General features: G+C 39.3%; 4 protein-coding genes across 5 annotated transcripts in view; 1 reads left to right on the forward strand and 3 right to left on the reverse strand.

The window, feature by feature from the left end:
• Window positions 1–1,316: 1,316 nt before the first annotated feature.
• LOC109853055 lies at window positions 1,317–11,131 on the reverse strand. Its single transcript, XM_020424768.1, has 5 exons — window positions 10,894–11,131; window positions 5,870–6,030; window positions 5,507–5,670; window positions 3,576–3,744; window positions 1,317–2,341 (listed from the first exon to the last, which is right to left on the reverse strand). Exons 1-5 carry the CDS (start codon window positions 10,903–10,905, stop codon window positions 2,149–2,151), a joined length of 699 nt encoding a protein of 232 aa, XP_020280357.1. The 5' UTR covers window positions 10,906–11,131; the 3' UTR covers window positions 1,317–2,148.
• A 418-nt stretch (window positions 11,132–11,549) lies between these two features.
• LOC109853054 (nucleolin 1) lies at window positions 11,550–16,623 on the reverse strand. Of its 2 annotated transcripts, none has more exons than XM_020424767.1 (4): window positions 16,408–16,623; window positions 14,112–15,743; window positions 13,845–13,931; window positions 11,550–13,010 (listed from the first exon to the last, which is right to left on the reverse strand). In XM_020424767.1, exons 1-4 carry the CDS (start codon window positions 16,507–16,509, stop codon window positions 12,855–12,857), a joined length of 1,977 nt encoding a protein of 658 aa, XP_020280356.1. In that variant the 5' UTR covers window positions 16,510–16,623; the 3' UTR covers window positions 11,550–12,854. The 2 variants fall into 2 exon arrangements, with proteins under 2 accessions (XP_020280356.1, XP_020280354.1); XM_020424765.1 differs by lacking the exon at window positions 13,845–13,931 and adding an exon at window positions 13,111–13,647 and having other exon boundaries at window positions 12,923–13,010.
• A 506-nt stretch (window positions 16,624–17,129) lies between these two features.
• LOC109853043 (mitotic spindle assembly checkpoint protein MAD2A) lies at window positions 17,130–18,789 on the forward strand. Its single transcript, XM_020424752.1, has 3 exons — window positions 17,130–17,346; window positions 17,568–17,933; window positions 18,030–18,789. Exons 1-3 carry the CDS (start codon window positions 17,274–17,276, stop codon window positions 18,227–18,229), a joined length of 639 nt encoding a protein of 212 aa, XP_020280341.1. The 5' UTR covers window positions 17,130–17,273; the 3' UTR covers window positions 18,230–18,789.
• A 100-nt stretch (window positions 18,790–18,889) lies between these two features.
• Window positions 18,890–24,553, reverse strand: part of LOC109853047 (protein vein) — a 290,727-nt gene continuing 285,063 nt past the window's right edge. Inside the window, exon 9 of the mRNA XM_020424757.1 lies at window positions 18,890–23,975. The gene's annotated coding sequence lies outside the window, so the exon portion shown is untranslated. The remainder of the gene's footprint in view (window positions 23,976–24,553) is intronic.

A 24,553-nucleotide genomic window follows, 5' to 3' on the forward strand; every position in this document is an offset into this window, starting at 1 on the left:
CCGGGGGAGAGACTCGCGTGTAACAACAAGCGGGGCAGGAAGTAGTGCGCCCGGTTTTGCCCCCGTGAGTCGCCCTGATGATCTTAACTTCTTTCTGTCTCTCTCTCTCTCTCTCTCTCTCTCTCTCTCTCTCTCTCTTTCTCTCTCTTTCTTTCTCTCTGGGTCAGCAGGCTGAAGTCGTGTCGACAACGACACACTCCTGGCAAACGGAAACCGTTTAATGACGCGATGTTTAGTGCAATTGCTACTACGCTGCAAAAAACGTTAGTACATAAAATAAATATATGTATAAAAAAACGAACACAAAATAAAGATGACTAAAAGATATGTTGATTCTGTTTAGATTCTTTTTAGCTATCTTAAACATATCGATTAACATCCGCATTAAGAGTATTTTATACATCAGTTTTTTAATTACAAATATATTTAACGTTATAATTATATATTAACGAATTACAATATGAGTTTTTTCTTATTATTGCTGAGGAAGTATGTTTACATTTCTTCTGAGTACGACATATATTGCAGATACGAATTCCATCGTCGTGTCCCTTTAATGTCTTCTAACAGCGCAAAAAATCTGGTTCCGAGAGGGTAAAAGACACGTCGTAAAGACGACGATATTGCTCGTTTGGATTGGTCTGTCGGCAATTCTCCACCGATTCTTCTAAACATGTTTATTTTATTGCGTTTACGCGCGCGCGTGTGATATAACTTTACGACGACGTCGGCGCTGGATAAGCTCGCGTTGACAATGCCCTTTCTGTCGCTTAACACTCGAGCTTCATCTGACGCGCCATTTGCACCTGCTCGGAACCGGCTCAGGGAGGCAGCGAGTCTAGTGAACTCGATCGAATTCCGAGACCGGATTCCACGAAACAACGGCGGTCGTCCACCGGTGGCCCGATTTGCTCTTTCGCTTTATCGCGGACAGAACATGTGTTCTCCCGAGACACGAGAAAGAAAGAAGAGTGAGAACACGGAGAATGCTCGAACCGTGTTTGCGCTCCATTCGTGATAGGATACACCTGTCATTTCGTACCACAAATAACGATACGTCGCTTGAGAATTATTGCGCGCACGCTAAAGTGTATATTCTTTATTTTTGAAATATGAAAAATGTAGGGTATTCGAAGAAAGTGGGTTTATTGCAGCAGAAACGCGCATATCTCGTTGCTTTGATTTGCTTTACTTTTATGATGGGTATCACAAGTAGAAAATTAGAATGCGAGTGATAAGTAAAAAAGACTAGCGTGAAGAGCAAATACGGCTCGAGTGGGAATGTAAAAAATGAGCAGATCGGTACGACTTATGTGTATACACTCTTGTCACTTCTCTAAAAAAAAAAAAAAAATATTCGAAGGTCTTCGAAAAGATGTAAATTTCACAGTTGAGCTTAATTTGTTGACGAAATCCATCAACTGCGACAGTCTTATCTTTCGTGATTTGTTTTTTTTTTACGCATAAGATAACGGATTCATCACGCGCGATTGGTTCGTAATCTTATAAATTAGTCGATCATCACAATAAGTGCAAGATGACGCAAAATATATATATTGCGATGAGACGTAATTCCGCTAGAAGTATCTCTTTCGAGAGAAAATCCGGTTAGAGGTACATTCCGTTCTACGACCATTAACCCATTAGTAGTTTCCACTTGCGATAATTAGTTTTAGATTACACGAATCATCTCATGTGTTTAATTTTGAGATGACGCATCTCTTGAAAACTCTTCACGATTCATAAAAATATGTAAAAGAACAAATTTTTTATATATCTAAAAGTATATTTAACACAGTTTGAGAGAAATTTGTTCGTTTGAAATATCTAACAAATTTATTCTAACAGCTGATAATCGATTAAAAAAAAAAAAAAAAAAAAAAAACTACATTAATAAAAAGTATAAACTTCGTGGCCACACAAATTCATTTCGCACAGTCACATATATTTACCGGATTTCTCTGGAGAAGAATAGTTCTCTAGCGTCGTGTGTGTCAATTAAATTTAAGCCGTTTGCGAGGGCTCTCTTATAACGCTCGAAATTGTTCGTGACGTCCGGATAGGACGCGATGTTCACTATGCGAGTTCTCTTGTCCCGACAGAGAATAATAAAATCCAAAAGTGTGTTTGTGCGGATTCGACGAACAATTAGAAACTCGGTACGGCCGGCGGCGCGTCCGTTGACGCGCTTGCCGAATTTCTCGGCTTGCAGACGCAACCGCTCTCCACCAACACGTAATCCTGGCCGGTCAAGGTCACCGGACCGAGAGGTATTACCAGGAACAGGTAGGGCACGTACGTCTGCGTGCACTCGCCGTGAACCACGTCGCATTCCTTTGATCTGAAACAACGAGAGAAAGAGACCGATGAAAGAGATTCTGCTGGGTTCGTTCACCGGACACGGAGAACTGCTGTTTACGAGAGTTGCATTTCACGACGAGCGATTCCGCGGCGATCGCATACGTAAGCGTTGCTGACATAACTTCGGGAGCGTAATATATTCACGAGATTGTGAAAAGAGATGTACAAGGTGTTTGAAATTTTTGGACACAGTCGAAATATAAGAGTAGACTTAGGTCACTCTTGGAACACAGAAAAGTCATGTACTATTTTTTCAAAATTCTCAAATTTTAAATTAGTAAATTATTTAATGAATTATTAATGTGAATCAATGAACACACACGGAAAGCAACGGCTCGAACTCTGTAGGCGCGTGTAAAATGTGATTTTCAAAAAAAAATCAAGAAAATATCAATAAATCAGCTGATAGTTGATAACCGCACATTGCTAGCTGTGTTACTCCGCCTCTCATTACTAGAAGGCTGTACGAAGCGATCCTTCTTTATAACTGAAAATCACATGGTTTTACATCATGAAAGAAATAAATTTTTGTCGGTAAAAAAATAAACAGTAAAAAATGATTTGATGGTAATTCAACGCACATATCACTGCGACGGTGTGTGTTACAACAGGGCTAGGTTGATTTATCTGAGAAGGAATTTTTGTGATTAAAAAGACCTCAAAAGTAGGTGTATGTCGATCACGAACACACAGTTGTAGAAACCAGTTCACCCTACTGTGCCACATACGAATTAATTCAGCAAGTAAGCGGCCCAGAGGTGAATTTCAATCTGGCCCGATGTCCTGCCGATCTTATAAATCACCGTTCACAATTTCGTGCGATATATCCCGCCGATAAATAGTGACTACACACGAATTCCATTTACATAAATTACCCACGAAAACTGCTTCATCTCTTGCATCTGAAAAGATGAAATATAGACGGTGTCTCGAGACCAACGAATCATTTTATAAACCGCAAACGAATTCGAAATCAATGTTTATTTAGCTAAAATTTCCAAAACAACGAGAGTTCTCACAAACGGATCGCGTGTGTCACGGATAAAAATTGATAAAAAAAAAAAAAAAATAGTTGCTACTTTCCGAAGATAAAAATTGAGAAATAAGAAATTTAACGTTGAAGAAGAGACAAAAGTGCTGACAAAGAGAATGTAGAGAATATACAAACGGTGATTCGAAATTCTTTCGAGAGAATCTCGCTTTTTGACACTCACTCGCAGACCTCAAAGACAACCTGTTGCAGAAGATCGGGGAACTTCTGAACGATTGTCACCGGTTGTCCGCTAGTCAGGCTGATGCCGTACATCGGCGCCGTGGTGTTATATCTTGTCTTGCAGAGTCTGGCAGGCGAACCGCAACTTTCCTTCGTGGAAAACGCACGGCCTGAAAACCCAGTGCGACGATTACACGTCACACGATAATAGAATATTTTTCTCCGTTATAATCCACACACGTAATTATTAAATATAACGTGATATACTCGGTGCTGATGTTGCCGCACATTTTCCTTATTACATACTTATTCGCACGACGCTGTGTTTAACATAGTTTATTGCGGCTTATTGACACTAGAACGTTATAATACGGTATAATGGGGAATAGTCCCGTAAGAATACGGGATTCATGTAAGATCTATTGAAAGATTAAAACAGTATCTCTCGCCCCGAGAGTGTATATAATTCATTACCACTTTGCCACTGATCCATATCCGATGGGTAAAGATTCGTGCGAAAAAAAAAAAAGAAGTTCATTCTTGAGCAATATCAAATATTCATGGTTTTTAAATATAAGCGATATGTTTTAATTTTTTTATTTCACTTGCGTGTCAACGTCACATATCGAATCCTCGTGCGCGCTCGAAGTTGAAGATCAAATTTATATAAAGATACACTACTCGTATTTTGAGAACTAGGAGAAAATCCAGGCGAAAGAAAACAGAGAGTATCATTAATACATCGAACGTTGAAGCGAGATTCGCTCTCGGAATCAGCGGCCTTCGTCGAGTATTCCGAGACGCGAGCCATGTGTATACCTACGTGTATACACTCAAAACGACGACGAGTGGGTCGCCGGCGGATCCCGTTATGAGCACAACGAGCGATAACTGTATTGGCCGGATAACACGGTGCCTTATTATCCGCTCGTCGCTGTGCCACCGATTGGCCTTTAATCGTGGAAAATCGACCAATATCGTCGTGGCGCGATCGCGGAAAACTTATTTTCCACGGGCGGGTATTATTTCCCGGCGCGAATTTCGCAAAAACCTCGACGACCGATCAGAAACACGAAGCGGGTTCAAAGCGGGTTTTCGTGTCATAAGAACAGCTGCGTTGTAACTCAAGGCTGCAGGGCACAAGCCACGATCATGAAGCAACTTCGCACGACGGTCGCTGTCTACCTCGCGACCGGCTGTTCCAATTTTCGCGTGGGGTCCCGCTCGCGACGACCCCCAAGCTGACGTGCGCGTTGCGAACTTTTTCGAGGCCTTCGCCCGCGTGGGAACAGGGTCGTTTTATGGAAATGTTCGCGTATTACCGAAGCGCGCGAACACGATCTAGCGAACGGAATTTCGCGATCGATCTTGGAACTCGGTAAGAAACACAAAAAACGTAAAAAAAGACTCTCTCTCTATTTATTTTATTTCTTATATTATAAATAGAAAATATTTGTACAGTTTTTATTTTGCTCTTTTATTTGATTGGTAATTTAATCCTCATTCTCGGGGTTAACTCAATAAAGATAGGAATGTTTAATTTATTATACTTGTTTGCGAAGGTCAAAAGCGTTAAAGATGTTGCAGATTTTATCATTTCTAAGCTCTTCCGCTTGTGCTTGACGCGCAACATGAAATTATAAAATCAATTTCAACAGAGAGGCTTAGGAAGAGTGTAAGGTAGAAGGAAACGTATGTTGCCCACGTGTGCAGATATAAAACCGGTTAACGCGGGAGATTAATGAGATCGTCGATGTAACTTCTGTAGCGAATCATAACTTAACCCTTTATATTGCCACGCTTAAGATCAAAATAAACTAATTTAATATAGTAATTTAATATAGTAATCTGAGATTAATATAATAATCTCTCGATCGCGGTTCTCTAGAAGGAACAACGGGGAAACGCGCCGCGTTTAAAACTCGGACTTACCGTTTCGGAAGCCCCCGGCGATCGAGTAGTCCCCGTGAACCGCTTTGTAGTTGTGCAGAAGCGCATGCCTCGTCAGTTCGGGATCAATCGGCCGTGGCTGATGCGATCGCGCGGTTCGACTACTGCCCGCCCAGAGATTCTTGAAGCTCCTCGATATCGCGGCGCTGCAAGAATGATGGCGGCACACATTCATCCTTTTTTTGTTCGTTCTTATGTACATTTTCTAACGAATTAATTAATTTACACAAAAAAAAATCTAACCGTTCCGACGAAGAACATTTTCAAAGAGTCTTGAATAATCGTTTGTCATGTTCGTTTACTCGTATTGTTTTAATTATAATTGAAAAACATGTCGCTACTTACGCAGGATACTGCATGTTATTCGGTCCTAAACAGTCATCGGGATCGGTGAGCGCGTCGCCCCACACGTATTTCAGATTTATACCGTTGCCCTCGCACTTATTGGCGCCGTATGTGTACGTAAACATCGTGATAAGAAGTACAAGACCGAGATATCTGGACATCTGAAAATAATTGTGTAAACGTGTTTCGATCATAAATTTCTTTTACGCGTGCAAGTTATCGCGACAAAAATTTCTTTTAAACTTTAAAAACCGTGTTTCGCGAGATATTAGCCGATTTGAGGCGTTTTCTCGTTACAGACTGAGATTCGATAGGTTGTCATTGAGTAAGTATACGTGCGAGAGAGTAACTGAGGTAAAACGTATAAAATAAACTTTCTCTTAAAACGTAAGGTTAAACCGACGAAAATGATACCTATCATTTCTCGCTTGCCACTTAGATTACATCTAAAGTGATAGTTTAGCAGAAGATCTTCACGTGCAGATATTGACGCGTATTCCGGCGTCATTTGCAGCGGCAGTTCAACACGATGCGCGACGGCATTAGAGACAAAACGAAGAGTCGCGCAAAGAGGAGCGCTATCAGGCCGCGGGCGCAATTCTGTTTTTTTCTCCGAGAAGGTATTATTTTCTTGTTAATCAGGATCATTGATATTGCCTGCGATGAGCTCACGCCGCGTCAGCGTGTGTAGGCAAGATAAGGATGCAGAAAGGTGGCGCGCGAGCGGAGCGGTCTCGGAAACCGAGTTCGCAAGAGGTCAAGAGCAAATGACACACGCAGGTGTGAGCACACCGAAAGAAAATACCGCAACTGCTTCCTCAATCGAAGCCGTTGTGCTGAACGTGTGAATGGTGTTCTTTGAGTCCTCTTCAAAGTGAACCCTGCACAAGTATTTCTTACAATTTTTTTTTAATTATTTGTTATAATGAGAGTTATCGCAAAAAAGTGAATGAAGATGTAATTTAAAAGGTCGAACAAAGAAACCAATTTTTATTATCTTTTAAAAGAATATTAAACTCACGTGACTGACAGAATTCTTTCTATGTGGTCAAGTCTGTTCCTTTATTTTTCGAAGGTGCCACTTGAAAATAATTATAGTCGCTGGAGAAAAAGAGAAAAAGAAAGAGAAAGAGAGAGAGAAAGAGAGAAAGATATGTATCTGGTTTCTTCACGGTCAATAATATTCTATATATATCTATACCGTGCATATTTGTAAAAAAAATAAAACTACAATTTTAACGAAAATTGAATATATCTGATTCTCGCTTATTTCCGATTATATTTTTTCTGTTATCACGATGTATGTTATATATTGCTCCAATTAATTAATATCGCTCCTTTTACTGTACGAGCATCGTACATACGCGTGTATACAAAGAGCAATCTGATGTAACGGACGATCGTCGATGTTCGCCGGGAAATCACCGGTTCTCGTGAGGCTCGCCATCATTTCGCTCTCGGAATCCGCGTCGAAAGGATTTCCGTTTCGCGGATGAAGTTTACCGTGAAAAAAAAAACTCGCGTTGTGTCGACCAGAATTCTCGATTTTTTCCCTTTCGAGACGTCCCGTCTATGTTAAGAATCGAGTAAACAACGAAGGGAAAGAAGACACACAGAGAGTGAACGCGTCGGGAGAACGCGAATTGGGCAGAATCGATTACGATTACGGTCGCGCAATTAATGCGCGCGACGCGCATAATTAATTCCGCATATGCTATTCGGGGTTTCTAGGTTGTGCTGGGACCACGCGAAATCCGTTATTCCCGCTTATTTGCTCGCAGCTGTGCACATTACACGAGTGAAAGCGATCTCACGTTCGGAAAAGAAGCTCATCGATCGCCGCAGCGCAGACACGTCGCATTTTGATTGCGAATTCCCGCGTATTCCAACGTCCGCGTTTCCACACGCGGAATAATAATAAAGCGGAATTGCCTTTCAAACGTTTGATGCGAGTCCTCGTCTGGCGAGGTTCACAATTAACCCTGGCACGGTTGAGAAGGATTGATACACACTTTCGCCGCGATTCGTTTATTTCTCGGGGAAAAGAAAAAAAATTATTTCAGAGAAACATTACGCATTATACATTTTCATTTATTCGAATCGGAATTGAACCAGAGGTGTAGAGAAAAAAAATAATATAGAGAGTTCCTAGGCTGACTAGAGAGCGTATAATTATTAGAAGTGTAGAGTAAAAATATCACGAGGCGGATTATCGCTTTTCGGAGAACGATTCCGGCTGACGTTTGACGGACATTCGAATAACGAACGAGCCACGGTCAACGGGAGAGCAAGGAAATCATTAACGGATACCGTCCAAGGTTGGTCAATGGCCGTGACCGCCGAGAGCGCTCGCGCAGTTACCTGTTGCCTCGGTAAATCCTTGAGATCTCCGACATTGATCTCTCTTTCTCGTCTATCGTATATCGTCCGCGTAATCGGTCACGGTTCGTAAAATCTTCGAATTAAGCGCAATTAACGATATACACGGAAAACTAGGACGAAGATCGATCGATCGTTACGATAGTTGATTTGTATCGTTGAAATTAAACCGCGAGAGAAAAATAATTGGCACAGCGCTACGCAATAAATTTGCGCAACGGTCAAAGGATGATTACCTACTCTCGTTACGGGCCGAAAATTTCTTCGTCGAACCGCGCGAACGGAGAAACGTAACGTTCTGTTATCGTAATTTGTTCTTTTCGCTCGGCCGCTTGCTTTTGAACGATATTACTCGCTTCTGGAAGCGTAACAACCGAGCGCGCAACCGTCGCGGGTTGCTTTTTGCAAGTACGAAAAAAGCGCACTCTTCGCTTGATTAGCGTTACGATTAATCAAAGTGCCGGCGGTGCTTCCCGTAGCGCGATTCATTTCGCAGATTGGCAAAAAGTCGGGAAAAAGATCGCACGGGGAGCAGAAGAGAAAGAGAGAGAGAGAGAAAGAGAGAAAGAGATGAATCTCCGATCTCGCGCGATCTCTCGTTTTCCATTCTGATACATTTATACACCCGTCCCGCTGTATAACGTTACTCCATCGTCGCGACCTTGCGGTTAATTAAAAGCGTTCTCACGCCGACCGGCGTGTACCTACTTGGATCCGTGATGCGAATCGACCGATCACCGGGTCTTTTTACGGTTCCTTGCTTCGTCCTGGATTTTCGCACGGGAGTCACGGTGAGATGCGTCGTGCATGTGCGATTCATCGCGCCTGCTTCGAATTCGCGACACGGCTGATTTAGATTTTACGAGGAAAAGTTTCTTTCAAAGGAAAGAGTGCACGAATTAACGGGGGAAAAAAAAAAGAGAAAGATGCGACTGAAGAATTGATAAAAAATAATTCAGACACGGTATTTCAGATCGATTGCAAATCGTATCTATATAAAAATTGTTGATTCGATGACGTCTGACAAATGCATAGACCGTGTCTCGGTGCGTCCGAGCATGTCGCGTGGGCAGATGGTGTAAGAGGAAGAGAAGCGAGACGCGCACGTGGGAATCTGAACTTGTGAGAGAGCCCGTAATCGAGATCTTCGCCGGCTCCGCGCTGGCGGCGATTTCGGGACGGGACGCTGCAATTATTCCCGACAGAGATTTCTCACGTAGGTCTGTGTGTAATATCGTCGACCGGGCAAGTGTATACGATTACCGCATCAAATTGAATTTACCTTCGCAATCCCCGTCTTCCTCGTCCTCATGAGATATCAACACCAAAAATCAATTTTTTCAGAAACATGTTTTCGAATGTGTACATTACTTTTGTTTCTAATTTTACAAAGCGTATAATTTTAGAATATAATTTCTTCAAACGTACACTGACCTCATTTGTACGTACTTTTTTCTATCGTCTTAGTAAGATTTTTTAAATCTATTTTTCTAATAAATTTTTAAACAATTTAGCTGATATTTTTCGCAATTATGATGGAATATAATAAAAAAAAAGTTAAAACGTAATATTAAAAAAAAGGTTAAAACGTAACCCGACAATGATCAGAGAAATTCCGTCTCTCCGTTTACTTCGAGAAACAGAATTCCTCTACGGTCCACGCGCAATGCGTCACCGAATCTAACGGTGAATCGTTGAATCGTCCAAAACGTCGTTTCCTCTCGTACAAGTTCGGACATTATCGAGCATACGTTGGTTCATCCTCAATAACGGTATATGCGTTTTGGTGATTCTTTCATGAATTATTAAAATTGCCGTACTGTTGAATTCCTTCTTGATCCGACAAATATGTCAAGGTGACTAAGTTTTAACTTGACGCTCAACAGTAAACAGTGCAAATTAATTACGCGCTTACATTTATTTTTACAAGAGAACGAAAAATATTTATAAAAAATCATAACAGAAAAAATGCGCGGTTCAAGCTCGTAACAGGAACAAATCAAACTGTAATCTACTGTCAGACATTAAATATCGCAATTTTAATATTGTCAATATCTATTTTGGTGTCAAACAATAATGACACTATTTTATCGGAAACCTAATAAATTTAATCATTCTACGACATTTATTCTGGCATCTAGACATTGTGTAATTAATTTTATCGAAACAGAATGCGGGAAAGAATCTTCGATTGTCGAGTGTTCACCACGAAAAGAAGCGTACCGAACGCGTACCTCGCAGCCTGTGCAGCTGTGCGGTAAAACGTTATACCTTGGATAATAAACGTCCAAGGCATAACCAACCGGCCTTTTAAGTACTCGAACTCGACCGCGCGATGATCGTTTCTTTCGAAAGAGCGCTTCGTTCCCGTCTACCAGCGCGCGAGCGTGAATCTCGTGTTTCTCTCAAACCACACGAAGGGTGGTTTTCTGACGGTTGATCCGAATCCCTGTGACAAATTATTGACTCAAGATTCGCACAGAAATCTGAATGTTTTCAGTGAAAAACAAACAAGATCGGTTTCTTTATTTATTACGGATCTCATTCAAAATTCGCGAGCCTCGTTAAAAATCAGCAAACCACCTGTCCTCGCGTTACATTATAACATACATTTCAAACAACCGTTCAGTTCTTCTGTTACTCACCGTGAGGAACATTTGTTTCAAATTGGATTACAAGTCCTTTCTCGGCTTGTCCGGCGATTTCCGCGTTACATCAAAATCGACCAGGCCGTCCTTCAGTTCGGTGAAAGGAAAAAAAAATTCCGAAAAGAATATTTAAAATTTGGGCACACCAGTCTTTCTTTCTCTCAAACACCGCTCATGTCACTGCACCGGATGTCGAGTGAGGTCGAGCACCTCCGTCCTCGCAGGTGGATGTCCAGAGGTTGACTGTAGAATCGTAAGTAACCGCTCTCTGTGCTTGGGCAGCGAGCCGGGGCAAAAGAGGGGATCTCTCTCTCTCTCTCCCTCTTGACCGGGAAGAAATACTGGTCCCCTGTTTTGCCTCTAAACCTTTTTCCGCTATACTGATAAAGAAAGAAGACAATCTCCGGAGTAAAAGAAGATAGTCTCGGTCGCAAATTCCTTTTTCTAACAAAATGTTACGACAGTAACGAGACTTCTTCTCACGTGATATCAGAACTGAGAAAATCGCGGTATTTTTCAAAAGAATAATCGCGTCGATCAGCTGACGGGTAGACGAACGCGATCAGAGAGTTGTTTGTAGAAAAAAAAAGTTACTCGCTCTATTAAGTAAGTTAGCAGAATTGCGCGTTCAGAATTAATTAATGTTTTTAATATGGCCGCAGATTTACAACTTTTATTGAATAATACTTGTACATAATAGAATAGAGAACAATAGCATTGGACACAAAATGACATAAGAAATCAGACAATACTGTTGATAGATCTGAGTCGAGAATCATAAAAAAGAGAATATATATATAATAAAAAAAAAGAGAAAAAATTTAAATTTGACACCCCTATCGTTATATATCAATGGAAGAGATTCTTAATTGTATGGCGCGCTTCTAAAAATTGTTTCTAAAATATAGAATGTAAAAATACAAATATCAAAACATATAATTAATATATTATTCATTTTGTATACCTTTCATATTGTGTTTAACTTTGAATTCCATATGTATCAAATATGTATAAAGTCAAATTGTCAAATATGCGCTATCATTAGAAAATTGAACTTTGTGACATTTTTTATATATTCTCTATATGATCTCTCAACATTCTTCTTCTTGTAGTAATAATTAACAAACTGAGTGATGTACGCAAAATCATCCAGCAAATATTATTTGTAATTGCAAAACTGCGTCTTGATCGGCGCAATATTGTTAACAACACGTTATCACATTTTTTTTTTAATTAACGTACAGTCAAACCCCGATAACTCAAAGCTTTATAACTCGAAAACCTCTATAAGACGAAAATTTTGTTCATTCTCTTCCGCTCTGCAAAAAGAAAAAAGAACTTCGATAAGTTAAAAGCTCTACAATTCGAAGATTTTAGCTCTTCCCTTGAGATTCGAATTGTCGAGGTTTGACTGTACTAACATTGATATGAATTGTTTAAAACTTATATTGCCAACAATGTTGTGCCGGTCTAAACTAAGCACATAGGGACAAAAAATTCACATCTATTAACTCACGAAAAGAATAAAAAAAGTGATATCTATTTTGCCAAATATTTAATCTGATGACTATTTTTAATTTAAATCAATTGATCACAATAGCATTAAGCATAGATGAAGTTTTACTACGCAAGAGTGATCAATGAATTTTAAAACACTCGCTCAAAATTGATAAATTTGACAATTAAATATATGCTTATATCGCGTAAAATGGTTTTTTATATATTGTATATATGCAAGAGATCACCGTCTCAATATTAATACAAATTAAACTGATTCAAAGTTGCCGTAAGTTATGTTTAAAAAAAATCTTCTGTTTGAAATTCTGGGGAAATAACACGTATCTTATTATAATAATCTTATATTCAGTACAACTGTCATTGTCCATTGTTGAACTTATTATCGAAACTAATCTAGGTACAAAGGTAAAGAATTGAAAGATGAAAATTTGAACGTGTGTTTAATAATCAAATTTAATAGAATTAACGGATGTATCTATTTGCCCGCCACGGTAACTGCCGCGTTTCTTCTTTTGTTTTTCGTGTCGGAATGACTTTCCCTTTGTGTATTTCAATGCTTCATTGGCTTTTTCGCCCCACGAACCACGCGCACCCTTCTGTTAATCAAAAGAAAAAACAAAAAAAATTACATATTTGTTGTTATTGCACAAAATTAAAATATATTTAGCAATAATACAATCGCGATATATCTCTTACCTTTTATATACACGTACATGTCCGTCATAACGTAAATGTCTATTTACATTAGTCAAAAACAAGCCTTGTATTTTGACGAGGTGCGTTCATGTCGAAACCACATTTATTACGTCGTCCTTCCCTATCCTTATTTTCTCCACTACCTCCCCCCCATGAATTTCTTGATCCGTCATTTCCACCCCAAGATTTTCTGTTGTTAAAACCGCCTCTGCCGCCGCCCCTACCACCGCCTCTACCACGAAAACCACCGCGACCTCCAAAATCATTTCTATTATTACCATCCCCATTTTTATCATCGTCTCTATTCCAACGACCACCACCACTACCACCTTCGTTACTCCAACGACCGCCGCCGCGACCACCGCCGCCACGTCCTCTAAAATTGCCGCGATCACCCTCGTCACGACCTCTCTTATCGCCCCTAAATCCACCCCTAAATCCACCTCCCGAATCTTGTCTTTTAAAACTATTATCTTCTTCACTTTTAAATCCACGTTTCGAATTTTGTTTGTTAAAACTATTATCTTCTTTGTTATCCTAAAACAAACAAGAGGAACAGGTCATACGCCCATAGAAAAGACAAATTTATTAAGTGATAAATTTTAACAATAAAAGTCTAATGAATAATCGAACGCAAACCGGTGAATGCACGGAAATAGTAAAAAGCATGGTCTCAAGCTTTTCAAAAAAAGGACGAGTGACCTGTGCCTCTTAATCGTTTTCCGCGCATTTACCTTTGCTTCAAATGAATTGTTAGCCAATACAGGTTCCACCTCGATATCTTCGTCTTTTACGCGCCGGTATGTGGCATTTAAGTTGAACTGTATACAAATCATTAAAAAACAATCGATAAAAAAGATGTACTAAATTGATAAAATGAGAAATTTCGAAAAAAAGATGAGATGTAAAAGCAACGATCGTGTCTTTTAAGTAGATTTTAATAATTAATTAATATCTCAACACATTCCACGAATAAGTCGAACAGTGCTCACTAAACGTACCTTGTCGTCTCCGCTTAAGCTACTATTAGCTTTCACAAAATTGCCATATTTAGTTTTCGGGGCTTTTGCAGCTATTGTTGGTTCTTCGTCATCATGTTTTCTCTTTACTGCTTTTGACGTTGTGGGAGTTTTCGTTGTTGCTTCTTCCTCATCTGAGTCACTTTCTTCTGAACTAGAATCCTCCTGTTTAGCTGGTGTTGGTTTCGCAGTTACTGGCTTAGCTGCCGACTTTGGTTGTTCTTCTTCGGACGAGTCCGAATCAGAATCAGAAGATTCCTTAACAGCTGCTTTCGATGGTTTTACCAGCGTAAATGTATTTGATGTCGTATCTTCTTCTGAATCATCTGAATCTTCGCTAGAAGATTCCTCTTTTTTCGATGTTTTATTAGGTTGTGCTGCTTTACTAGGTTGTGCTGCTTTAATAGGTTGCGCACTTGGTTTCTGTGTCGGCTTCTTCTTGTCATCAGAATCATCATCTGAATCCTCACTTGACGATTCTTGTTTCTTCACAGGTGCAACTTTAGTAACAGCATTTTGTTTAACAGAATTTGATTTCTTAGATGGAGGCTCGTCTTCTTCACTGCTTTCTTCGCTCGAAGAAGAGGCTGTTTTCTTATTGGCAGTTACAGGAGTTGATTTCTTAGCAGGTTGTTGCTTTTTTTCTTCTTCCTCTTCACTACTATCCTCGCTCGAAGATTTTTTAGCAGGCGTCGTCTTTGATGCTGACGATTTACTGACATCTGGTTTTTTCACTGCCGCAGGTGTCTCCTCGTCGCTACTTTCTTCGCTCGAAGATCCTTCAGAAGATGATTTTGTCTGTGTTAATGGTTCAGTAAAAACTACTTTCTTTATTGGTGAAAGAGATGATTTATTCGTTTCCTCTTCCTCCTCATCGCTGCTATCCTCACTTGACGATGATTCCTGTTTTGCAACTGGTTTTGCTGGTGTTGATTTATTCTGTTTTTGTGGCTGTATCTTTGAAGGTGCTTTTGGTGTGGATGTTTTGCTAGGATTTATTTTTTTGATATTAACAGTATTATCTTCACTACTCTTTTCACTCGAGGAAGATAGTTTTTTCTTAGAAACAGTTGCATCTTGTTTCTTAGCAGGCTGTTGCTTCTTTTCCTCCTCCTCACTACTATCATCTTCGCTCGAGGATGATTCCGTTTTTCCAACAGGTTTTGCTGCTGTTTTACTCTGTGCTTGTGCCTTTAAAATTGTCTTTACTGGTGTTTCTGATTTCTTTTTAGTCTTTTCATTTGCAGATTTTTTCTTAACTGGAGGAGTTTCCTCTTCGTCAGAACTGTCTTCTTCAGAGCTCTCTTCTTTCTGTGGAACAGGTGTTTTGGCAGTTACCTTGGCTTTCTGTGATGATTTTTGAACTGGTTTTTCATCTTCTTCACTAGAACTAGACTCTTCGGTTGTCTCTTGTTGTACTGCCTGTTTAAGTGGCACACCTTTGATTTCTACTTTTTTACCATTAACTTGTGGAGAGCTCGTTTCTTCTTCGCTCTCTGATTCAGAATCTGAGCTGGTATCATTTACCTTAGTTACGGTAATTTTTTTGGATGCATATTTTTGATAATATTTAACTACTTCAGCCAAGTCCGGTGTCGCTTTTGGTAGATGAGGCTACAAATCACAACATTTTGACATTAATTTTACTTTGACTTTTCCATAGTATTATTTTCATTCAGAATTATTTTTATAACTCTCGTCTTGTTAGTATCTTTTTAGAGGGGAGAAGTTAGTTTTAGATTTGTGTTTTTGGTAAAATCTAAATATTTTAGCCAAATCTGTTGTTGATTTTAGTAGATCAAGCTGAAAATCACATTATAACAATTTTAACTACGACTTTGTCGCCCAGGACTCCGGATGTCCGCCCAAACGCCACAATATATAACACAATTAATCAAATAGTATAATCAATAAATTTTTCAAACGTTCGACAAAAAGTTAATTCAACATTTATTTGTTAGTTAATTATTCAAATAAAAACAACGAACGAACAAATAAAACTCTACAAACTATTTTACGCGCCCAATCTCTATCAAATCTTAACTTTGCGCACGTGCTCGCGAGGTTCGACCATGCGTGCGGTCGATCAAAGCCGGTCATCAATCGCATGCGTTTATGAAAAAATCACGAGAACACATCGACGAAAATCGCCGATCGTCGATAGTACGCGCGAACAGCAAAATAACCGGTGGAGAAAATTCCGGGACGTTCTTATCCACGTGGTGATGAATGGCGGCACACGGAATTCCGCGTGGCGTCAGTAATCGCCGGAACTTACCGCTTTCGTTTTCTTCTTGAAAACCTTCGCCAACGATTGATCCTTCTTCTCCAAATAATCGTAGACGAGACCACATATAAATAAATCGTCCACTGCCGTCATGGTGTTTAATATTATCTCTGTATTCGAAGAATTCAGCCACTCCTAACGGGTCGAAAAATCAGAATGAAGGAGGACGAGCTAAAAGAATTACTTCCTCGGCTTTTTCTGACTGCAATGGCGCTGGTATCGACCACGTTTCATGTAATATCACTAGATGAGCAACGGCTCTGTAAAAACTGTTTTACCAATTACGAAGTTCCCTATTCGACAGCCAATCGGCGAAGTCGTCGTGTGACGGGTAAAATGGATATCACTGCACATGTAGGCTGCGTTTCGATATTCACTGCCGGTACTAGAAATCTATAGCACATGTGACGTGAAGTATAGATTTTTAGTAATGGCAGTGAATAACGGAACGCAGCTTTAAGGATCGTCTACAATAGAGAGTTGTAGGCCGTAATAGTAAGAAATTGACCAATCACAGACCGAGTACAGAAGAATAATCGATTGTGATTTGTCAATTTCTTACTGTTACGGCCTACAGCTCTTTAAGAGCTGTAACAAATCACAATCGATTATTCTTCTGTACTCGATCTGTGATTGGTCAATTTCTTACTATTACGGCCTACAACTCTCCATTGTAGACGGCTCTTTATGCGGTATAAATTTGGCGTAACGAAGGGCGATTGGCTGCAGCTCCGTACGGTTGAGAGGACAGCAGCGAGATGTAACCGCTTTCTTTTTCAAATTCGCGAGCCGGTATCGCGTTGCAATACTTTAATTGTGTATAAACGCAAAAAATTGTGACTTAAATTTCTCTAATTATGACGGAGACGCAACAAAAAGCCAAGTGTATCACTCTGAAAGGCTCCGCCGAACTGGTTGCCCAGTATCTGCGTAAGTACAACTTTTGTTTAATTGGCGCTTGAATTGAATCTATAACCTCTCTCTGCCAGTTGCTGTGTTATTTCAACGCTTGAAAAGTTCCAGTAGAAGACTGACAAGCAGACTGGTTAAAGCTTATATAAAAAATTATTAATAGTTGCAATATGCTAAAAAATCTCAACGGAGGCAAATTGAATAATTCGTAAATTAAAGAAAGAATGATTTTGTTGCAGTTTACGGGGTTAACAGTATATTATATCAAAGAGGAGTATACCCGCCGGAGACGTTTCAGACTTCCGAGCACTTTGGTTTATTTATTTTTACATCTACGGACAAAAAGATCACGTCCTTTCTTGATGCCGTCCTAGAACAGGTTCAAGAGTGGCTAGTGCAACGAAAAGTGCGCAAGATCACACTAGTCATAACGAATGTTAATACAAAGGAAGTGTTGGAGAAATGGGACTTCAAAGTTGATTATGAAGACAACCAGAAAACAAACGGAGTCGACAGTAGTGTCAAGGCTGATCTGCCTCAAGTAGGAACAAAAGACATAAAGACAATACAAAAAGAAATACGAGAAGTAATGCGCCAGATTACAGGTAGCGTTCAATTACACAGAAACTTTGAGCAAAGATTTTTTTCTATATGTAATTGTACTAAAAGTTTGAAATATAAAATTATTTTTTTTTTTTCAGGCACGGTCAGCTTTTTACCACTTTTGGATTGTCTGTGTTCCTTTGACATACTCACTTACACAGAACCTGACTGTTCCATTCCTGATCAATGGAATGAGACTCAACCTGTTTTTATTGCTAACAGTCAAGAGGTACAACTTAGATCATTTTCAACTTCCATACATAAGATGAATACTGTAGTTAGTTACAAAAATACTTGAGCTAACTTGGTTGCTCTTTTATATGCCATGTACTATTTGTAAATATAATTTTCATTTCATGGTGACTACATATGCATGCGTTGACCACCATCAGCTCCAAAGACTGCTAAGTCGTTTTGAGAATGATGGTTGACTCATGTAACAATTGTAATTGTAAAGCCTAAATATATAATATTATTTTATTGACAAATTACAATTATCTTCGACAAATTTGACATGAATATATTTTTTTAAGAAAACAAATTATTTTTTAATTGTGTGTAGAGTATTCAGAAAAAAAGATATTTACACAAGTGAAATAACGTTTAAACAATTTAAGTATTAAATCTTCAATTGACTTTCAAATATGAATTAAAAGTACAATTAATAACTCATGTTTTAATTACTTTTTATATTATAATAATTTTTATTTAAGAAATAAGTAATTAAAATTGATAAGTTTTTCTTTTTTTGGAGTACTCTAGACAGAGTTGGTATAAGTACAGTTCTAAAGCTGCTTTTTTGTATAAAAAAATAAAACTAAAAAAAAAAAATATATAAAACAAGTACATAAGAATGAACATGGTAAAGGAAATATATGGGACGCTAGCAAGAAATCTTGGCAGATTTTTTATTAGAACATAATTGACCATTACATTTAACATAGGAGTTACATTTGGTTACTTGGCAAAGCATGAGAGATACGACTAGAATGAAGTATTTTTGCTTGCCGACGCTCGGTAATCTTCTAGCGCGCCAGCATTTTCCAGTGTAATAGCTTCTCTCACACAAACTCCTCGTAATCATCCTAATTTTCACTCGTTTTCCCTAACGATTCCTCGCGTTACGTTCTATCTTGGAGCCTAAAGCATCCTTAGACGTAAGGTCGGAATCGCGCGAATAATTCGAATCGAGCGGTCACGCTCTTTTAATTCAAGCGAATTGTATTTTACAAATATATATTTGTAGGCCCCGAGAAAAAAAGAAAATGATCAACGTAACATGTTCAGTCGTAATCTGCCTCGCTCTCAGGTGTAAATGGAACTTTGTAATAAAATCCATCTTTGCGCCTCATACACGCTATTGTTTGTTCGCGATGTCCGATACTCGGCATTCGATCTCATGACAAATGTAAATATACAAAAGCAACTGTCTTTTATTCGACTAATTGGCTTGTGCTTTTTGAAGATTTTTTAAATACGTTCCTCTATGTGTGTGCAGTATACACTTCAAGCGTGTGATAAAATAGATTGTGTGTAAATTTTTTGTGCGAACAAACGAGAAGAACATTGCTTTCAGAGGTGCAAATTTCTGTGCACACATTTCTTGCAATCTTAATTTTGATCGTAGTGTGGTATTTACAAAATTATTTAATTTTGTACATTTTACATTTTTATTCTTATTCTATGTAATAATTCTTATTCTATGTAACAACGAGCGAGTAAAAACTTAAAAGCACGTTTCATTAACAGAAGAGAAACGTCAATTCACTTCGAAATATAAAGAGAACGAAACAGTTTTTATTGCGCAATATATATTTATTAATCAAACGCGACGCTTTCTCTTCAAACGGTAGCCAATTATCGGAATAAAGAAATAATTGCTTCTTTTTTTATTTATATCTGTCACTCGGTCTCGGTCGAGATACGATCGAAAAGGATCGTTCCGGGAAATATCGACCTATGCCTCGATCAGTACTTCGCCTTGTTTTTATCTCTCTTATAATAATTTCGCTATTAAAACGTTAATACTTCGTGCTGCTAGAATTAGCCATATTGATTCACAATTGCGTAGTCTCTTTGTCATGGAGACTATCGCGGAACGCAAACGTTCGCTTTACGCGTCTCAACTTCGTCCGCCTCGCTCGTTTATGAGACACACGTACGATACTTTTGAGAAAACAAATGTTTTAATTTTTTCTTTCCAAGAGATTATATTGATTATTTAAGCTTTTTTATTTAAGAAAAATATATTCCGAATTCTCGTGATTCATTGCAGCAATTGCATTGAACTTTTCTACAATATCCTACTATGTAATTCAAAATATTATCAATATTGATTAAGAATGCAAATGTAAACAAAGATCGCACAATTTAGATTAGAGACCATTTTAGTTTCCAATGTTGCAATATTGTTCAGATATAACAATTAGGTTTTTATTAGAAAGTTTTCCTACTCGAAGTATTCTTTTCCTCAAAAGCACACGTGCGGTTTTTTACGCGCCGAAGACGGACACTTGCAATAACTCTCCGCACTCAAAAAGCCGTACGTTCTTTAAGTGTGTTCTAGACTAGGTTTGCTCCGGATTCGGTTTTTTTTTTTTTTAGCTCACACACTGCGAAAGCTGCTGGAGATACGCTGCAGTTTTACAAACGTCCCGCTGGTTCGCGACATCACGTAAAAGAGCGACAATGACGATAACGAAATTCACCCGGGGGGAGTTTCTTGTTTAAGTTGTTTCGCGAATGTAAATTAGCAAAACATGGAAAGTGTTTATAGTTTAGAAAAAAATCCGTACAAAAGAAAACTTGACGTTAACGTGTATGTAAAGAAATTTGTTTAATTTACGAGATTAATTTAATGTAATGTAAATATCAATGCTTAAAAATATTTTTTCAAACTTACAATAGACCAGATCTCTCATTGTCGCAAATCGCGCGATATAACGGAGCGGCGGAAAAATCGCGTCTTCTCGAATAACATTTTTACGCGGTAATTCTTCTGGTAAATATATATACCGTAGAAACGTGTCTCTATTAGAAACATTGAAAAATAAACAACGCGAAATAATATACAATATTTTACAGTAGCGCTTAGAGTATATCAGTGACTAGGCGTCGTTCCCGCGAAACGGGGATTAAAGTTCGCGGGAAAAAGTGTTATCGATCGGATTATTTGAATCGCATCTCTCGTACGTACGTACTGATCGCGACCGCACGATTTTATCGAAATTCTTCCGATCGGCAATTTCGATCGGGAACTCGTGCGTGAGAGAATAGGAATCGATTGGTGGAGAGTATATTGCAATGCCGATCGCGCCTACGATGGCTGTGAACATCCATCCGGTTATAATTAATCGATCGATGCGACGGACGCGCGATGCTTTTAATCACCGTTCTGCGGTCCCGTCCCCACCCCGTGGACCGAAAATCGATTCTCTTCTTTATGCGTGTAAAATCGCGCCGCGATTGCAGCGCGGTCGCTCCGCGCGCGATTGCGAGGCGACGTGCGCAAAAAAATGGCACACGCCGAATTGTCATTTTATTTATACACTTCTACTTAAGTTTATCTTTTTTGGACTAACGCTATATCGATTTACGATCGTTCTTCTTTTTTTTTTTTTTATGCATAAAATATCATAAAATACATTCTTTCTTTTGTTCACTATTCGCGAACTCGCCGTTCCGTCTCGATGATCGAACATATTCGAACGCAGTCGCAAATATCAAGCTGACAAGTCGGATAGCTTTAGAAAAGTTCACGTCTCGGTTGAATGTCAACAAATTAATTCAAATAATAAAATTATCTCTCTTTAATTAACGTTACGTATCTCCTCCTCGTTCGTGATCTCTCATTTTGCTTTTTATTAAAAGAGAATTAGCAAAGAGATTCGCTTTATATATCTCATTGTACAATGTATCTCGCATTGAATATGGCAGTAACGTATATCAAAGAGAGAAAAAACGAGTTTTTTTTTTTTTTCATAAATTACATATCAAGAATTATGTGGAAATATAATACAACGAAAATGTGATTTTCATATCAGCTTCCGGTCATTAATATTTCCGATATACCGTGTCAATTCGAAACTCGACCGTTCGACGTTTTGCGAGATACCGAGACGTTGCGGCGAGTATCTCGCGATGACTCACGATGACTTTCATACAAATCGTTCGATAGGTACGAGCGACGAAACGTATTCAACGAAAAAGCACGGCGGCACTAGTAAGCTTGCACGGACATCATACGCTACAACGATCTCTCTTTCTTCCTCCTCTCGCTCGAGGATCCTTTTGGATTTATAGCTAAAGTCGGGCGAAGTGTGCGTCTCCCTTTCTCTGTGTGTGTATATATGTATATGTGTGGTATGTGTACTTTCCGCTTCTCATCGCGTGAGAACGGTACGGAACACTTCGCTCGCTCGTTCGCCCACAAAACTACCTATACGTAACCGTGTATGTTTCTAAAATGTAAAAAGTGAGCGCGAGCGCGTCCGTTCTCGTCGACGGAAACGCGAAAAACGGGGAGCGGCAGCAGTCCTCCTCCGTCTCGGTGTTTCGATCGCTCGAGAGTTGATCGCGCCGCACCGGATGCCTAAAAAGGGGATACGAGGGGTTATTTTGTACAATAGAGGCGTCCTGAAACGCATCGTTGAGGCCGAATTTCTTTTCGGCGAAATCTTTTCGGAAATCGCGAAGCGCCTTTTCTCCGCTGACCAGATCTTCTCTACCGCGTATCTCTCGGGCGAATAAGTAAACGAATATTCCTAATTGCTTCACTCTATATCTTGATGATTTTAATTTTTAATTTGCAAAAATGTAACGTGAAAATGTAAATTTGAGAAAAAAATTCGATATCATCATTTTTAAATCATTAAAAACTAGGCACAAAATAAAAAATTAAATTTTATCTCTTAATAAGAATTGTTTATATTCATGAAGATAATAATTGACGGTAGCGATTACCGTGAAATCGCTGAGATTAGAATTGCTTTGGTTTTGAAATGGTTTAATGGTTTAATGGTGGTTTCTTCAAATTGTTACCTGGTCTCTTTTATACACGCGAGTAACACGAGATTAATGAGCGAGATTAATTGTCGTTTTGCGGCATCAACTAAAATATCCCCGCAAGTGCCTAGTTAGAATTTCGCTGAAACGGCTCAAATAAATTTACGGACATTTCGCTGATTAAAGCTTACACTTCTGTCTGTGTAAACAGAAAATTCGGCGGTGCGCGTTAGTTTTGAGCGCCCGCAAAGATATCCGCGGTTTCCTTCTGCGTAAAATTGTGATCCCGAAAATCCTATTACAGTACTCGGGATCATCCTACCTCTTCCTGCAATCCCGTAAAATGATATCATGACATCCCCGAAGTACCCAACGTTGATCTGCGCGTGTCCCATGCTTTGGTTTTACGACGGGCTTTTCTCTCTTATTCCGTTTTCCCTTCTGCAAACCTTCCTCGCCGGAAACGATTCGAGACCCTTCGAACACAATTCTCTCTCTCTCTCTCTCTCACTCTCTCTCTCTCTCTCTCTCTCTCTCTGTACCAGAAATTACAAGTGGATACACTTCCGCTTCTCGATTTGTTTTCTTCAAGGCCAATTTGGTTGGACATGACGCACGTGACATGAATTTCGGCGAGTTGCAAATTCGAAATATTCTGAAAGAGAGTATCGGCGAACGTCGGAACTTGATACGCGCGCGTTATTGCGATCTCTTCTGTCACGAAAACTCGCGAATGTAATTTATCGCTGTAATTAACAAAAAATTGCATAAAGCTAATTTACTGATACCAATTCTGCGAAAAGATTTTCATCGGAGTATATTGTAGTAAGTGGTGGTGATTTAGTTCGCAATACTCTCTTTCACACACGTTTATTTGCATAATGTGTTCTTTTGCGCCTTCTTCCCGTGGAACGGGAAAACTCGAGTTTTTCTTGCAGATGAGGTGACTGGAGTGCGTCATTGCGAAGTTTTCTAATCCCGTTCGTGTGAACGTGGTGTTCTCCTTTGGGCAACGTGCGAGTACCGGGTGTGATGACAGTCTGTAAGCAAACGGTAAGAAACGATTCAATCTGTGATGTTCTGTGAAATAAAAAGTGTTGAGAGCAAGAAGAAAATGTTGTCTTGATTTTTTCCAACGCTCTCTCGTCCTCCTCTCTTCGTCCATTCTCGTCCTATATCACGTGATCCAAAAAAAATAAATCTTTTCTATCCTAAATTCCTCGACGTATTCCTCTTACATTTGTGTGTGTGTAATATACGTCTATCTGCTTGAAGACAAAAAGAACAAAAAACAAATAAATTTTGTATACGAAACGTGATAATAAATTAAAGTAAGAGATTGCGCTCGTCGCGCGTTTTCGAAGTTACCGCACACCGCTCGAAGTTCGACAATCCCGGTCGGTTTGGCCAACGTGTGTAAAGAACGTGCGAGGGAGAAAGGGGAGAGGTACAAGAAGACGGTACAGTTTTCCACGAAACTTTCCTCTCTCCTGTCGTGGCATCCGCAATATCGTTTCGATACGGTTGTTGCTCGCGGTACCGCGGGTAATGGATAAAGCATCGAGAGACCGAAAGGCTTCTTTCAAAGTGTACCTTCTGCGTACCTCACGTCCGTGTC

The sequence above is a fragment of the Pseudomyrmex gracilis genome, unplaced genomic scaffold, assembly GCF_002006095.1.
Source record: "Pseudomyrmex gracilis isolate BER0280 unplaced genomic scaffold, ASM200609v1 scaffold_42, whole genome shotgun sequence".
NCBI lineage: Eukaryota > Metazoa > Arthropoda > Insecta > Hymenoptera > Formicidae > Pseudomyrmex > Pseudomyrmex gracilis.

Coding starts and splice junctions, on each gene's coding strand:
- LOC109853055 (XM_020424768.1), bottom strand. Junction 3,745..5,506: donor CGCCGGGGGCTTCCGAAACG/GTAAGTCCGAGT, acceptor CTGGGTTTTCAG/GCCGTGCGTTTTCCACGAAG. Junction 2,342..3,575: donor GTTGTCTTTGAGGTCTGCGA/GTGAGTGTCAAA, acceptor TCGTTGTTTCAG/ATCAAAGGAATGCGACGTGG.
- LOC109853054 (XM_020424765.1), bottom strand. CDS start 16,509: ATGACGGCAGTGGACGATTTATTTATATGTGGTCTCGTCTACGATTAT. Junction 15,744..16,407: donor TCAAGAAGAAAACGAAAGCG/GTAAGTTCCGGC, acceptor TGTGATTTGTAG/CCTCATCTACCAAAAGCGAC. Junction 13,648..14,111: donor GCTTAAGCGGAGACGACAAG/GTACGTTTAGTG, acceptor TGTTTGTTTTAG/GATAACAAAGAAGATAATAG.
- LOC109853043 (XM_020424752.1), top strand. CDS start 17,274: ATGACGGAGACGCAACAAAAAGCCAAGTGTATCACTCTGAAAGGCTCC. Junction 17,347..17,567: donor ACTGGTTGCCCAGTATCTGC/GTAAGTACAACT, acceptor ATTTTGTTGCAG/TTTACGGGGTTAACAGTATA. Junction 17,934..18,029: donor AGTAATGCGCCAGATTACAG/GTAGCGTTCAAT, acceptor TTTTTTTTTCAG/GCACGGTCAGCTTTTTACCA.